This window comes from Mesoplodon bidens, assembly GCF_964165515.1.
Source record: "Mesoplodon bidens genome assembly, chromosome: 2".
Lineage (NCBI taxonomy): Eukaryota > Metazoa > Chordata > Mammalia > Artiodactyla > Ziphiidae > Mesoplodon > Mesoplodon bidens.
The window spans coordinates 38,451,564-38,468,024 of NC_138177.1; the positions used below are offsets into that span (position 1 = coordinate 38,451,564).

The 16,461-nt window shown below is 51.8% G+C and overlaps 1 protein-coding gene across 3 annotated transcripts in view; it reads right to left on the reverse strand.

Annotated features, from left to right (window-relative positions):
• Positions 1-7,282: 7,282 nt before the first annotated feature.
• The window catches only part of STX6 (syntaxin 6), a 45,871-nt gene continuing 36,692 nt past the window's right edge, over positions 7,283-16,461 (reverse strand). For 2 of the 3 annotated variants that reach the window (XM_081254638.1, XM_081254639.1), the window contains exon 8: positions 7,283-13,235. In XM_081254638.1, coding sequence (XP_081110764.1) covers positions 13,159-13,235 — 77 coding nt within the window. In that variant the 3' untranslated portion in view covers positions 7,283-13,158. The other variant, XM_081254640.1, reaches the window with a different exon arrangement.

Here is a 16,461-nt window from a genome sequence, read left to right on the forward strand (position 1 = left end):
AGCCTGGGGCCCCCAAAGCATAGAAATAGCCCCACAGCAGAAACTACAGGAGTGGGGAAACCCCAGTGGCTCCCGTACCCCAGCTTGTGGCCTTGTGGTCATAAAACTTTGGGGAAATTTCATGTTGAAAAATGCTTCTGGGGCAAAAGTCACCTCTGTTTTCTCTGTCTGGTGAGGATAACGATACTGATACCGTGCCTCAGCTGAGAAGAAATGGAAGCGGGGGCGGGGTGCTAGGGCTGGGACTGGGCACGGAAAGGTCTCTAAGGGGTACTGAGCAGCTGCATCTGTTACATCCTGGGTGGGGGGGTCAGGCTCTTGACACATCTTATTTTGTCCTTAAAATAGTCCAGCCTGGGATGTCCCATGTATTCTCTTCATTTACACAGATGGAGAACCAAGTTTAGCAGCAATGGAGGCCATTCAGACCCGGCACTCGGACTCAGCGCCCACTCTTCCTGCTGCAGCTCGCTCCCCCCATGCCAGAAAAGGCTGGATGGGAGGGGGAGGGAGGGAGGGAGGCACTCTGAGCTGTGTGTGAAGTAGACCTGCCTTGCTCTAGTTCCACGGAGGCAGAAGGCCCTCCTTCCTGGGGTAAGATGCTGGGCCCCGACTTGTGCGGGTGGGAGGGGGCTTTGGGTTCTCCAGCCTCCTGTGTGACCTTCCCCATCTGCTCTGCCTGGGGAACTACTGACCTAGCAAGCTATGTCCAGCCCTGCGTCATCCGCCCCTCCCACAGGACCATCAGAACGCTGTTACTTAGAACCTCGTGTTAACTAGGCGCCAGGCCACATGCCAGGCAGGAGCTCAGAGAGATGAGAAAGACGGGCTCTACCTTACCAGGCCGGAGGCTAGGGGGAGATCAAATATTCCCACCTGCCCTGGTGGGGCAGTGAGAGGAAGCACCTGGTTAGCCCCAGGTGGAGAGCCTGAGAGGGATCAGTGGTTAGTGGAGAGGGGCGGGGCGGGAGACGGGGGCGGTGGGGGAAGGCAGGCTTACGCAGGGGGAGGAAGTGCGTCCACGCAGCGTTTTATAAAACGAGGAGGAACTCACAGGAAGCTAAGGGAAAGGACGCTCAGCCACGGAAAATAAACAGCATGTGCAAAGGTATGGATTTCTCCCGAGTCTGCTCTCGGCCCCTCCGGTGGCAGTGTAACGGTACGCTATGTGTCCAGACCTCGCTTCGCACAGGTAGGCACCTGACACTGCGACAACACGGTGCAGAAAGTGGCACCAACTTTAACCTCAGGCGTGACGTCAAATCCTTAGGATGACGGGAGCGGGTGGGGTGGGGTGGGATGGCAAGTTCCGAAGCCTCCAGCCGAAACCGCGGGCCCGGTGCTCGCCAGGCAGGCCTGGGAGGCCAGGGCGCCCCGACGCTGATTGGTTGTGTGTGTGTGTGTTTTTTCAGGGGCGCCTCTTCTCGGTGGCGGAGGGGCAGGTGGGAGGCGAGAGCGCGTCTCCTTGGCAGGGTGCGGCCGGGTGCCCCCGGCGTGGGGACCGAGGTGTGTCGCGGGACAGCGACCAGGGGGCGACTGTGCGGGCTACTACCCGGCGCCCACCGCGCCCTCCCCGCGAGGCTACTTTGTTCCTCGGGTGTCGCGGGCAAGTCGGGTCGGCCGGGTGGGGCTCTGCGCCTGCCGCACCCTCCCCGCCCCTCCGCTGACCCGGAGGCCCACGCCGCGCCGGCAGGAGGCTGGGGCCGGTCTGCGCTCCAGGCCGCCTGCCTCGTTCCGCGCCCGCCCGCGTCTCCGCGCCTCCGCGCCTCCGGCTGCTTGTCTCGGCGGGGCCAGGGATGCGGCCGGGCGCTGCCCGCTTGGGCGCGTCCAGCCGGGCGCAGGCGCGCTCACAGCCGCAGGAGGGTTGGAGCCTGGAGTTTGACGGGGCCGGGTTCTTGGGGGTTTTACACGCCCCTCACCCTGCACACCCAGGACGCTTGGCTCGGCGCCCGGGGCGAGCCTAGGGCCGGAAGACGACCCTCAGTTTAGCCTCGAGGAACGCACCGTTGGGGGCGGGGGAGGGCAGCCGGGAGAGTTGCACGGAGCGCGCGCCCGGCTCTAAGAAGGCGGTGGTGGCGGCGCGCCGAGCGCGGCGCGGGGGACGAGCTGAAGCCGGCGGGAGGGGCAGCGAGGCGACGCAGGGGCGGGCACGCGTGGCGGGGCGCAGGAATGGGGACCCGGTGCGCGCATTGCCCCGAGGGCTGTCGCGTGGAGAAACAGCAGGCACCGCTCGAATTTTGGAAATAAAGGTGAACCTGGGAATTCAGGGACGCGCAGGCGCTGCGCCGTCTCCCACTCTGCTCTGCCTGCTCAAGTATTCCAGAGCTCTGCTGGGGACATAATGGTCACAATCCTGAATGTTTACGGCGACGCTTGGAGGGGGGGACTACTTATCTCCGTGTTACAAACTAGGAGTCCGAAACTCCGGTGTTAAATTACTTATCCAAGGTGTGATCCAAGGTCATACAGCAAGTAATTAGCGGAGGGAGGATTTGAACCCGACCCTCTGCAACTCCCCGCCTGCATCCATGCACCTTCCTGGGACCCTGTGGGGTCACCTCCGTCGGAGGCCCTCGAGCAGCTCGCGAGGCCCGGCTCCGCAGTGACCTTCACCATGACGGCGTGGGGGGCTTGGCTCGGGTTTTGCTTCAGGGAAATGGAGCTGGCGCTCCCACCTCCCCGCGGGGGGAGAGGAGTAGGGCGGGCAAATCATTTTACAGAACAGTGTTTTCCTAACTGCAGGCACAACCACTAGTGGGTCACAAAATCTATCTTTTATAAAAAATAATAGGGCCTCCTCGCACAAGGCAAGGGTAGGTATTGTGTGGGAAACGCTTCTTTCAGACCTGTGTGTCTTGAGTTGTAATCTGAAGTGTGTTCTGGCCATGCTCTGAGGGTGGCATAGAACAGGCCCTGGGGCTGAGGCGGGGTGGCTGGCCCCTCCATTCTGCCCTCAGGGCCCAGCGCTGCCCAACTTGGAAGCTGCTGAAACCTGGCCTCGGGGCTGGTGTGAATGCACCTGGCCCCTGGGGGGAAGAGGCCTCCTTGCTCCTACATCCCTGTCATCTAGAGGAGGCCTGTGCCCTGGGGGTGGAATGCAGTGACTGGACTGGACTTCCTGGTCCTCCAAGCTGGCCTCTGGCAGCAGGAGTCCCACGTGAACATTTATTGGTTTGAGCTTCAGTTGTTGGTTTCTTGGTTCCACCACACCCCAACTCCATGCATTCATTCATCCACCCATTCATTTAGCTTATTTGTGTGCCTTTGTTGGAGCTATCTACCCCTTGTCCACCCACCGACCCCAGACAGCCTTCAAAAATGTCAGAGGTGCCTGCCCTGGGAAGCATTCCCTGACACTGATGCTGAAAACTTGTGCACCAGTGCCGACTGGAATCTCGGAGACAAGAGTTTTGAGTGAATTAGAAAAGAACAGCTTTATTGCTTTGCCAGGCAAAGGGGGACACAGCAGGCTTGTGCCTTGAAAACTGTGTGTCCCAATCCAGGAGGATTTGGTGAGGAGTTTTATAGCAATGGTTCAAGGGTGGGGTTGCTGATAAGATTAGGGTGTGTGCAGGGCCTGCACTCCTTTAATCTGGTCTCGGGTAATCTCCTGGTTCCTTTAGTCTGGCCTCAGGGCATCTGCTCTGGAATGAAGAATGCTAACAACTTCCATTTGTTGGGGGTGTTTTAGTTCTGTAAAGAGCTCAAAGATATTGTTATGTGTATCCTTTGAGACTAACCAGGACCCTGCCCCAAGGCTGCACTGTTGTTTCTTGGCTGCTCCTCCCTTGTGTCTGCATCCCCTCCCCTGATTAGCAGCTGTTCGAATCTGCTCTTTGGAACTCAGGGAAGGTCATGAAGGCTGGAGTCTGTTCCCTACAAACAAGAAATGGGGGACAGAAAAGCTTCTGTGCCCAGGAGCCCCACAGGATCCTGCTCAGTTTCAACACCTGCATGCTGTGGCTCCCTCCCCTTAGCTCCCGTAGAATCTGGTACCAAGGGCTCTTCACTGTGGTTCTTTTCCCATAGAACTGCTTGTTTATCCTCCACCAAACTTACCTGGCAACAATTGGACTTCCCTGGCTAATCTGCCCAACCTATTTCCCACCCCAAGTCCCCAGGCTGCCTCCAGAGCTATTGAAAAGGCTGGGCTGTCACCTGGTCCCCTTCCTTCCCTCCCTCCCCATCATACTCTCTGAAGTTTTCCTTTTCCTGTAGAGCCAGAGCACCTGCTTAGAAATGGCAACAGCCTTCCTTGGCAGGCAGCTCTGCCCAGCTCTCTTAGGCTGCGGGTTTGGCTAGGTCGGAGTGCTGGGCCCTGAGGAAGGGGCTGCTGGGATTGGCTCTGACACTCTGCCCACGGCGCCAGGGCTTAACAGCTGTCCTGCCAGGCCTGGAGGGTATCCGGGCTCTCCTGTGGATGCTGGGCTGCCTGCTGGGCCCGCCTTTGTCTTGTCCTTCCGCCATCTGGACTCAGGCCCCAACTCACAGTGTGAAGCTGCCCTCATGGGTTTGGCCAGATGCCGGCCACCGGGGAGAGACCTGCCCTGCCCTTGCGATGCCCATATACCCTGGGTGGAGGCAGCTACAGCTGTGCAAAGAGACAAACCCGTGTGCCAAGGGCTACAATGGGAGCCCCAGGCAGGAGGCCCCATTGCACCTGGTGAGCAGAAAAGCTCCCCAGGAGAGCCAGCCCCAGGCTCACTAGCCTCCCTCCAGCTCTGTTGTCTCAGGAACAAGGAGTGCTGGCAGCCCCGGGAACTCACAGCAGCCTTCAGATGCCACAGCTTTCGCATCCTGTGCTCCCCAGACTGTCTCCAGGCTTTTCTGAGTTTATATAATGTTTGCCTCACTTATTTTTTGCACATTTCCAGCCAGATAAACAAAAGCTCCAGAACATTTCATCAGCAAGGCTGAACTGCTTGATTGAGGTCCTTGACCAGATTGCTTGAACTCTACAGTAGGCTTACAGGGTCCGAATTACGGTCTAGTCCAAGGTGGCTGGTGTCCATCGTTATCTTCGGCACTTCTAGTTCGGTGCTTTCATCCGCTGCTAACTTGTGCTGCAGGTTATTTGATCCCTCTTCCTCTCCTCAGCTTTACTCTACCGTTTCTCTGGTTAGAACAATGGCTTGCTGAAAGAAACACCTGCTTGCCACCCCTGAAACCTGGATGGTGACTTTTCAGGGAGGCTGCATAATGGTCCAGTCAGAGCTGGGTTCCCATTCTGACTCTACCACTTACTGATTGTAACCTTGGGCAAATTCCTGAATTGCTCCATGCCTTAGTTTTCAGGTATAAAATGGGCCTCAACAGTATTCCCCTTGGGACTTACCTGGTGGCGCAGTGGTTAAGAATCCGCCTGCCAATGCAGGGGACACGGGTTCGAGCCCTGGTCTGGGAAGATCCCACATGCCTGCAGAGCAATTAAGCCCATGCGCCACAACTGCTGAGCCTGCGCTCTAGAGCCCGTGAGCCACAACTACTGAGCCCACGTGCCATAACTACTGAAGCCCTGTGCAGCTAGAGCCCATGCTCTGCAACAAGAGAAGCCACTGCAATGAGAAGCCCCTGCACTGCAATGAAGAGAAGCCCCCGCTCGCCACAACTAGAGAAAGCCCACGCACAGCAATGAAGACCCAAGGCAGCCAAAAATAAATAAGTAAACTTGTAAAAACAAACAAAACAAAAAAAAAGTGTTTCCCTCATGGGGTTGTGAGAATAAACAAAAAAGTGTTTTACTTCCTCAACATGTCCTTAAGGCCTTGGTCAAAGACCTGCTGGCACGTCAGATTCTCATCAAATATTGGCCAGAAGCATTAGCTTTATTAGCTACTAATGAGATATAAAGATTGAAAAATTTGCTTCTGGAAGAGTTGACGACCCCTTCCCAAAGGCCAGCCAATCCCGTGAGCTTTTGTGAATGAAGACGAAGTATTTAACGGTGTCCCTAAGGGAGGACGGAGAACGGGAGGGAGGAAGCGGCAGCGCAGAGGTCAGGGAGGCTGGCCTTGCGAGTACATGTCCAAGCCCAAGGCGGCTTCCGGAGCCCATCACTCCCTCCCTGAGAGGTAGCGGCGGGGACGTTTGTGCTCAGGCTCTGCCTGCGCCAAACAGGAGCCACTGCTGCGTTCTGGCTGTCGGCATCCTGGAGTGGGGGCCCTGTTCCCAGACAACTGACACCCCGATGTTCCAAGGATGGGGGCGCACTGACTTAAAACGTGTCCTCTTGGACAGTGAAAACATTGTGATGGCACGGATGGGTCTTCCCGTCCTGTGAGTTCCGTTTTTGCCTCGGGCCTCGGCCTCGTCTTTTAACACTTCCAACAAGAGTTCTGTGTGAGACTTGCAGCCAGTGGGACCTTGGGAACAACAGCACTCTTGCTTAGCCGTGGGGATGCGCTTCTCCCCTTGTCCACGCCACGTGGTCCACATTGCCCCCTGGGGTACAGGGAGGTGATCGGCTTTTATGAGGAGATACGTGGAACCATTTCCTCCCCCTGAAATACTCACCGTAACTCTCAAAATAAGCACTCACTCCTCTGTCGAGGCCGGTTGGTATGTCGATTCGCCTCCGCCCCTTCTGGCTATTAGGGGGACATCAGGCTGAGGAAGCACTGCTGGGCCAATTTCTGTGTGAGGCAGCGGGGGCAGTATGTGGTCCAGTGGATGGACCTTGAGAAACTACTTGTTTCCCAATTTCCCCATGTGCAGATTTGAGATAATATTAGATGAAGAAACCTCTCTGGTTCACACAACCATTTCCAGTGCTATATGTGTTAACAGCAAGTACTTAGAACAGTGCCTGGCACACAGAAGGTGCTCAATCAGTCTGAGCAAGGATGATGATGGCAAAAGGAATGATGGAGATCCCTGCCCTGAAGGAGCTCACGTAGCCTGGTCGCCTTGCCCCACAGAGCTACCAACTGGGATGGGCACTATCCTTGCTGGTTAACACTTCAGCAAGAGGGAAATACGGGGCTCAGTTCCTCTGCGTTCTAGTCTCTCTGCTCCCCCAGGTGTCTCATTCCAACTGAAACTGTGTCGTATGATATTGTAAAGGAATAGTGTGGCTGCTTGGGGGTTTAAGAATTCATATAACGTGCTCAGCCAGCGAAAACAGTTTAGAATTCACATCTTCCACCAGGCACAAACTTTTCCCACCCCAGACATATGCACGTATCCATGTTTACTAGTGGGGATGGAAGGAGGGGAGGGAGCTGTGTTTCCGTATGAAAAGAACTAAAAATAAAAACCAACCAAATCAAAAACCAGGACAAAGTTCATGGTCTCTCCATTTCTCTTTAATACTGAACAGTAGTCTTTATACAGTTGTAACATGATTTCAAGAGTAGAAGAAACATTACTGATAAACTTCAGGGTGTAAAAATATCACTTTTAAGGATGGCTAGTTGAGGCTTTCTAAACACAAGTTTTTTTTTTTTAAGTTTTCAAGTTTATAGGGTCATCAAATTTTGTTTAATGTCAGGATTACAATGAAGGCCATGAAGCTGTTTTATTTTACAGGGGTGGTTTACTGCAGCCTAAATTCCACAGTGCAGAAGCAGTGGTTCTCACACCTGACTGTGCATCAGAATCTCCTGGAGGGCTTGTTAAACAGCCCACTCACCCCACCCCAGTCTGTGAGTCTGGGGCGGGGCCCGCGAATCTGCATTTCTAGCAAGTTACCAGGGGATGCCACCGCCGCTGGTCCCACACCACACTTGGAGACCCACTGCATACAGGAAGCCCCACAGCGGGGCTGTAAACTGCTGGCACCAGGGCTCTGGCACTGTTCTCGTGTTGGGGGGTGCGGGGAGAAAGCACCATCTGGAAATCACCACGGCGTTTGCATTTCTAATCCTTGATCTCACTTCTTTTGTTTGTACCTTCTAGTTAATTAAAAATAAAACGCCGTAAGGTTATTTATCCTTGAAAGAAAAAAACAATGGTTTAGTCCTGCTGAGCACTGCCACGTATTACACACTCTGTTTTTAATTACATTAATTTTTTACTACAAATGAACCAGTGAAAGCTTACTTCCACTTACAAAAACCAAATCCATCATCATTTACAGCTTGCTTTCTTTGGCCCTTTCCGGGTTTCCAGGCCACCCCCCAACCCTGAGCGTTCTCCCAGCCTGAGTCAGCCAGGACGTCATAGCATGGCACTTAAAGCAGTTCCAATAACTTATTAATGGGACACCTGCCTGGCCTCTCCTCACCTCGCACAGACAACAGGGCACAGACGCACTATCTTCCTGAGGATTAGGACGGCTGTCTCTCCCGGAACCGACTAACTGTGGCGTCACAATTCCCATTCAGTAGCAGGGTCTCGGCCAGAACCTACTTTCTGCAGAGCAAGAAAGAACCGCCCTGAACTTGGTCCCACCCCGGGGCTGACGGAAGGCTGGGCTGGAGTGGAGTGCTGGGCTGCCGCCAGGGAACAGGCTCAAGAGCTGTGGTCAGCGGACAGCAAAGCCAGGTGGTCTTATTTCTAACACCCCTGGATAATCAAGTGGCTTCCAGGTTTGATAACTCATAACCTTTAAAGAAACAAAAAAGGTAAAATATACTTTCTCACAAAGTGTCTGGCTGTAGCTGGCAAACCAGGACCATGAAATGTTCATGTGAAACCCCAGCAGTAGGGCAGGTGATTGGACAATCACTGTCTAAGCACAGCTCCCATCTGCACGGCCTCGGGGAAGGACACTTCTGGACAAAGGTCACATCAGAAGGAAGACAGCGCCAACACATTAGCTTATGTCAGAGGGAAACCAAGTTCTTTTTCTTTTTTCCTCACCTCCCCAAGCTTCTGTCCTAGTAAAGAGACTATAATATCATATAATAAAGAACTTTCAACGCATGGAGATCACAGCAACGTGACCAGAGCGCCAGTGGTTGTCCAAAAGCAAAAGACATCAAGTGGCTGGGCTGAGGGGGGAGCGTGACAAGCCACTACCAGCCTACATCATGTCACTGAGGTCAGCTTGGTCCAGACGGGGTGCAGGCTCCCCGGTGCCAAGTCTGGACGGCAAGCCACCCAATGACTCCCATGTCTGCTGCGGGAGCTGAAAGTGTTTCAACTCAAACAAGAGGACTACTGAGCTAAGTGACCACAAGTCCTTCTGAGGCTACCGTCAGGGGCGCTAACACCCCAGAAGTCTGCTAGCTTGGAGCTTCGGCCCCAGCCTGGGGGGCCCGGCACCCGGCTTCAGTCTCCAGGTTCACAGCAGTGCTGTCCTAGGCTCTGAAGGGCTGTCCTCTCTACTAAGAATTCTCCTGGGGTTCTGGACTCAACAGCAGCCTCCGTGTGTTTTATCAGGCAGACATGGTGGGGCGGCACCCATGTTTTACAGACAACAGACACACACAGGCCTTGCAAGACAGGAGCTCCTTGTTTTCAGCACAAGCATATTCTGGAAAGGATGGGAGCTGGGTACGGGCAGCTGGGCAGGACAGAGTCTTACCTCCTCCTGCCAGGGCAGCCCGGGAGCTAAGCTGCCCCTCGAGCAGGAGCAGGGGCCCTGGAGGAAGAGGCTGCTGCACCTGACGGCCCCTCGGGGCCCTGCCCCGGGCCCTGTCCTCGTGTCCTGACTGTGGTCGGGGACAGTGCCACCTGACTGCGGGGCTGAGGACCCTCTGGCTTCACCTTCTCTCTGCTCTTGATCGACAAAGAACAGTCTTCAAAAAAAAAAAAAAATCTTAAAAAACCTGGGAGTGGAAGAAATGCCAACGAGAGTTAGACGAAGAGGGAGCACTGGCGGTAGTGCGTTCCGTATTTTAGAACTTCAGCTTTCCAGACAGTCCGAATTTTGTTTTGTTTACAAATTTGTCCTGTGTACAAGGTAACGCCAAATGGTCCAAATTCCAGAGTGGGAAAGCAACTCCTATTTATCAGTTGTTTTGAGATCTTCAAATGCTATGAGTTCTCTAGAAAGGTGGTAATGGTCTCACTTGACAGGGAAATTACCAAAAGAGAAATCTTGGCTGTGCCACCTTCACTTACAGAAGGTAAAACACTTAGCAGAGACAGATTTCTGCTGGAGTTAAGACTACATTTTTCTTCGCAGCCCTTAATCTCACGAGGTGAGAAGGAGTGGAAGTTGCCAAGTTGTTGGCTACCAGACCCATCAGTCTGTTTAACTCTGGCTAAAAGCAGAGAATAATGGGCAAGTTACCAAGTTTCTCCCCCCGCTCTGGCGTGAAGATCCTCATGTAACATACATGCTGTGACTTCCAATTGCCACACAGTAGCGGCACACAGAGCGCATTGTGATTTTTCACAGTTCTCACAAAGACAAGATCAAAAATCAGGACTAAAAACTAAAGGTATTTCGGTTTTCCAGCTGGAGTGCCACTCTGGCAAACGCTCTCCGTGGTTCATTCCCCCATTCTACACCCCACCTCACCAAACCAGTGGATGAGAAATGCTCTTCCAATAAACAGAAATTGAGCTCTTTCTGTTATCCGCCATATTCTGCCAGTTTTTTTAGCAATGACGAGTATAGCGCGAAGAACAGAGGCTGAAGGAGGGAAAAAGCCCCACGGCTACAGGAAGTGCCTCTAAGCCTTGTAGGGGTGTCGCGGGCATCCACTCCGCACCCCCCCCAAGTCCACCACTCAGGGTCAGGGGACCACTTGCAAGGAACCCAAAGCATCAGGATCACTGATGAGGAAACCTAAGCCCCTGGCATGCTCTCTCTGCCAGTCTGGAGTCTGACTGGGCGGTGGGCGTGGTCTTCAAGTGAACACTGGTCTGTAGTGACTGCTCAGTCCTGGTACAACAGGGTGGGTCCCAGGATCAGGCCACGTAGGCCGGAGGTTACACCACGGGCCAAGCGGCGCTGACAAACACATGAAGAGGTGGCCTATCGGAGAATGGCTCCTCCGAGGCCAGAAAGAGCCGCCGTGGCCCTACAGGAAGAATGCCGTAGTGACGGGATTTTAAGCAATTTTTCTTTCTAAACAGATTCCTCTTCGGCTTCAGCCCAGTCTGGTCTACAATAGCCACTGTTTAGCAAACACCTTAAATCAGCGAGCCTACCTACTCTAAATATCCCCACACATTTAGTAATTAAGCCTCGGCGTCACAAAACTTGGTCCCTGAAGCCTGGGGAGAATCTTACTCACTAATGACCAGCGTGTTCCCAACAGGCCCTGCTGACACACGTCAGTTTCGAGGGGGTGCGGTAAATCTGGTAACACCCAGATAATGGCATGGCGTTTAAACAGGGTAATCCTGTAATTCATCAAGAAGCCGGCTACTTCGTGTCATGTGGAAAGTGGGGATGACAGTACTGAGACAAGGTCCACGTGGATATTTAAAAAGACGTGTATATTTTAATGCAAATCTAAGGACCAGCCCTGTCCTCAGTTTGTAGAAGACTATCTTAACAAAGTCTCAAAACTCTGTAAAACAAATAATCTAGTATCCTACACCTGAAGCCCTTTGTAATAATCACTTTTTTCCCTAATTTGAAAAGAAATAACTTATATATCACATAGAGTTGAATGTAAACGTGGATGTCAATCACCCTTTTAGTTTTATAAACCTGCTTTTAGCTTTCATCAACAGGCAGATTTCCTTACCTACCATGATATAATACCCTTCTTTAAAAAACTGTTACAAATATTTATTAAAAAGTGCAATTCAAAGGTTAGCTAGGCAAGTACATCATTACAAACCACATACACACACACACACACACACACGGAAAACAAAAGCCCAACACAAACAAAACAAGATACAAAACAAGAAAAAAAAGTTAGCGTGCTGAGGAGTGGGCCCCAAGAGATGGGGAGATGGAAGTCAAAGCTAGAACTCTACCCAGATGTTGCTGTGCTTCCCAAGTGCAAAAAAGATAGTGAGGAGAGACATGCAGCCTCCACTTGCCAAGTGCTGGCTCTGGGTTCAGCTGCTACTTCAATATTAGGTTTTCATCAGGGAGGTTATAAAAATATCCTATATACATGTGTACACTGCAGGCATTTTAAAGGTCATCAGAAGCTTGAAGGGTATAGTGTCTCAGCAGTTTCAGCTACTAAAACCCAATTGAAGTGTCTGTCATTTAAATTTGGATTGGCTCAGTTATTTGAATGGATGATGAAATTGAATTGTCATCTCAGGGAAAAAGGAACCAAGTTCACCTACCCATCCTTGCAATCACTCACAGGGTAAGAAAAATCTGGTCCAGAACTAGTCTTTTTGACATTACAGTTTCTGAGTAAATGTAATCAATGTGCGCCCCTGCCCCCGCCAGCCCCCAAGGCAGAGTGCTGCGGGAATAAAATAACTGCCAATGACACCACCTCAGGATCTCAGGCCACTCACGTGAGCTGCTCATCTAAGGGTCACTCTAGAAATGCAACTTGCACCTCTAGGGAGGAAGGCGGTAGGATAGCGGCATGAATCCAGCAAGGGCCTGACCCTGGTGACCTCACCCGCCCTCTACAGCTGTGTCCTGCTGCCCTGTCCTCCCTTCAATTCAAGCCACAAGTTGCCAGCACCCCCAAAGCCCAGTGCTTTTCATTCTTTTCCATTGGTTATTCCTACCACAAAAAACTGTGCTCGGAGAAGCACCTTCACCCTAGCACTTATCCCTGAAAAACCAGTCACTGCATCTTCTGTCACAAAGTACTTCTGAGCCCTGTCCCCACTAACCGCCAGCTTTCAGGGGCAAAGGGACGCTGCCGCGACAGGATGTGAAACCCACCCAGGGGCCCGCATCCCCGATGGATGCCTCTGGATGGGCCAGCGTGTGCTGTCTGGCGGGGGAAGGGTCTGAGCGGGGGTTGGGGGGGGGGAGCTGCCAAGACGGATGGAATGAGCAACAGCCAACACGAGCCGAGTCTGCGAATTTTTCTGGATTCCTCGATGGCCCTCCGGGGGAGCGAGGTCCAGGGGGGCAAAGCAGGGCCTGCTGTCCTCCGATCAGGGCCAGGGGGCACCAGGAGTGTGCAGTCGTTGACTTCCTCTTCCCGCCGGCCCTCCCCAAGCTGGGCTGAAGGACCTGTCTCCATGGTGGGGTCACGGAGAGAAAAGTCAGCGCAGGCTGTGTTTCCAGGCGAGGGACGCGAGGGGCGGGCACACCGTGCACTGCTTCTCCCTCTCCCCTCAGGTTCCTGTGCAGGAGGAAGCGAGCCGGGGGCCCCGATGTCACAGCACTAAGAAGAGGATCAGCACGACCAAGAGGACCACGAAGAGGACAGCGATGGCACACCACTGGCGCCGATCTGGAAGGCAGGACACGAGGATCAACTCTCCCGGGACTCAACGCCCCCCAAGATACAGTGACAGGAAACTTAAGGCAACACCTGGATGCAGACGGAATGGGCAGAGGCCCTGAACCTGCCCGGGCGCCTGGGACTCTTAGCGCTGCTCTTCCTGGCCTGCACCGCACATGCACTCCCAACCCTGCTCGTCCCCTGAAAGCCAGCCTTGTAACAAGTACCTGCTTTGTGTCTCAAGTCTCTAATTAAAATCTATGGATCACAGTTCTCTGCTGGCAGTTACCACATCCCTGGAAAAGGTGTTGGCATTGGTGTTACAGATCCAAGCTCGTTGGCTTTAATCTCCCACCAAAATCAAATCATTTAACTAAACAGTAATCAGGTTCTTCTCTTAATGAACACAATGGAACGATAGAAAGGAGATGAAAGCTACTGCTGGTCACTTCAGGAAACAATGAGCTGAAAAAGCAAACTGCAGTGATCACGGGGTGATGAACTTCACACCACCCCTGGGCAAGAAAGATCACTTAACCAGTAACTGTGTTAAGAGTAACTGACACAGCTTATCTATAAATAAAAGTGGAATGTCTTTTCTGAAGCTTTCTGCCCTACTCACAGTTTAGGACAGGTGCAGTAAACAAAGTAGCCAGAATCCATCTAAATGTCGGAGAGCAAGGAGGCCCCGAGGGACAGGAGGGCCCACACAGGCTTCCGCCCACAATCCTGACTGTGTCCCCCTAACTCTCAGGGCTGCTGGGAAAACTACACAACACGAATACCCTTGCACACTCTGTGGGCCCACACTCGGGGCACAGGATGCTGTCTGTCGTCAGGATGCACCCTTCACTTGGGCAGATGTAGGAAGAGCAAGCCTCTCTCCACAGAGGAGCCCTGCTGTTTTGCACAAAGGGTCAGGCTGAGATAAAGCCTGTGACAATGCAGCTCAACTGCTGGAAGTAAGAGTTCCTTTTAAGTAGAAATATAAAGGTACATATACTGATTCACCAAAAGTTTATTTGAAAGCCTGCAGATTTTAGCACACCAGAGCTATTGAGAATCACATTATAAAAAGGTCTGAATCTAAGAAAATACACTGCAGAACTTTCCACAAAGCAATGCCAAGTCCACAAAACATGTACTTAAGTTACTTAAATGTCATGGACAGCAAAGTCTTAGAACCGGTCAACAGAACTGCTACCAAACAGTAGTAAGTAAAGCAAGTACCTTCCTAGTGGCTCATCCTGCTCTCCATCACACATGCTAGAAACTCACTTAGTAACTGGGGATTAGGGTCAAGACCTCAAGTCCATCTGTTCCTTTTCTGAAACAAGACTAGTCCAAAAGGCGTGGGGAAGCAGAGCTGGCCTATAATAGTAATAGATAATAGATTAATAGGTTATAGTATTAATAGATAATAGTATTAATCTGTTTATCACTTCAGTGGTCCAGAAAACTCAAGTACCTAGCATTCTTTCATCTATTTAAAAATGTTTATGACAATTTAAAAGCCCTCTCATTAAAATGATTAGTCTATATTCTAGGATGATACAGTCAAGGTAAATGCTTCCTAACAAGGCATCCTGCCATCTCAGGCCTGGATTTCCAATACTGAACCAGCTTCCCGTCAGCCTCTACCCAACCCTCCTCCCACCTCCACTCACTTTCTCTCCTGCAACTGCACTAAATGGGGGTTTTCATCAAGGAGGACAGCCATCACACAAGCTAGCACAACCCAGGAATGCTCTTTTAAATGCACTTTCCTCTGAAGTGTTAAGTTGCTTCTATGAAGCATGAACTGGGCAACCCCCCACGGAGCTGTTACCCTAGCAGACTTCCCCCCAGAAGGGGCGGGTACTAACTACAAGGGCTTTTGTGACCTCAAGTGAATAGTCCTAACCAGCTTTTTGCAAGCTCAGGACCTGCCTCAGAAAGTCAGGGGGAACAAAGGGGACTCCACAGGTTTTTCCCCCTTCCCAGTATAGTCTCTTCCCCTAAAGAGAAAAGATGAACAACAGAATTTGGGAAAGTGAGGGGAAGAAAACCTTGGTATCCACACAAAAGAATATACTTTTTGAGGGTAGGAGAATGACAAGATGAGTCTCTCTTGGATCATTCAAAAATGTAAGCATGGCATCTTGGGTGATTTCTGCCCAGGAAGCGGCCAGCACTGGGTTGGGGGGGGCGGGGGGCAGAGGTCTCGCCTCTGCAGGGCTGTGGAGCGTGGGCGTTCAGTTACTGCCTAATCAAACTTCAGCGTGTCTTTTTGACACTCTTTCTATATGCACAGGCTTGGTTGAAAAGCAGTGAACTTTCCTAAAAGTTATGGAGGAAAACAGAGACAAACACAAATTGCCTCGTTGTCAAATTGAAGCCAACACCACCAAGTAGGAGGCCCCGAGCAATCTCTCTGGGGAGCAAATAGAGATTAAAATGAGCCCCACCCCCAGGCAAGCTGTCCAAACCTAAGGGCCTTTCAGGCTAAAGGCTCTGTTTCCTGGCTCTCTTTCTTAGACAGACATAACTGAAGTTCTTACTTTGCTCCCCAAACTTTTCTTCTGGGAGAAAGTAGGAGAAGGCATAAGCAGGCCTAGTGCTATTTATACACACTGAAACACTTATCACAATGCAAGTACTTTTCTAAATTATTCATACCCAGAATGCTGGGGGCAAGGACACAGTGCATCTTTGTTCAGCTGCTCTTCTCCAAACAAAACTGGTGCTGAAGTAGCTACTTGACTTTGCGACTAATACATAAACTAGTGAGAGATCTGGTTGAAATTGGTTATATAATACTTCAGTAAATTTTTTAAAGAGGGGTGGGGTGGAAAAGGAGAGAACAGAGGGAAGCAGGAAGAGGACTTTGCAAACCTCCCTCTAGGTGTGTGGAAGACGAACTAAGCTGGTGCCTGCCGCAGGCAATGAAGAGCCTGCTAGAAGCATGAAGATATTTGCCCCTGGAGAGAATGAAGGAAAGCAGGAAGCTAGGAGTTTCCCTTTGTCTTGAATATAACAGGTCCTTTGCCCCCAGGGCCAACTTCCACCTGTCTTATCCTTTATTTTTTTTTCAAACAAACATTTACTATGTACTAATACATGAGAGACACCATTAAACGCTTGTACACTAATTATTATTTCATTTAATCCTCACAATGACCTTGAAGAATGTCTCAGTTCCTCCCTTCACCCGGAGACTCCCACAAATAAAGGGAAAAAAAGATATTGGATTTTC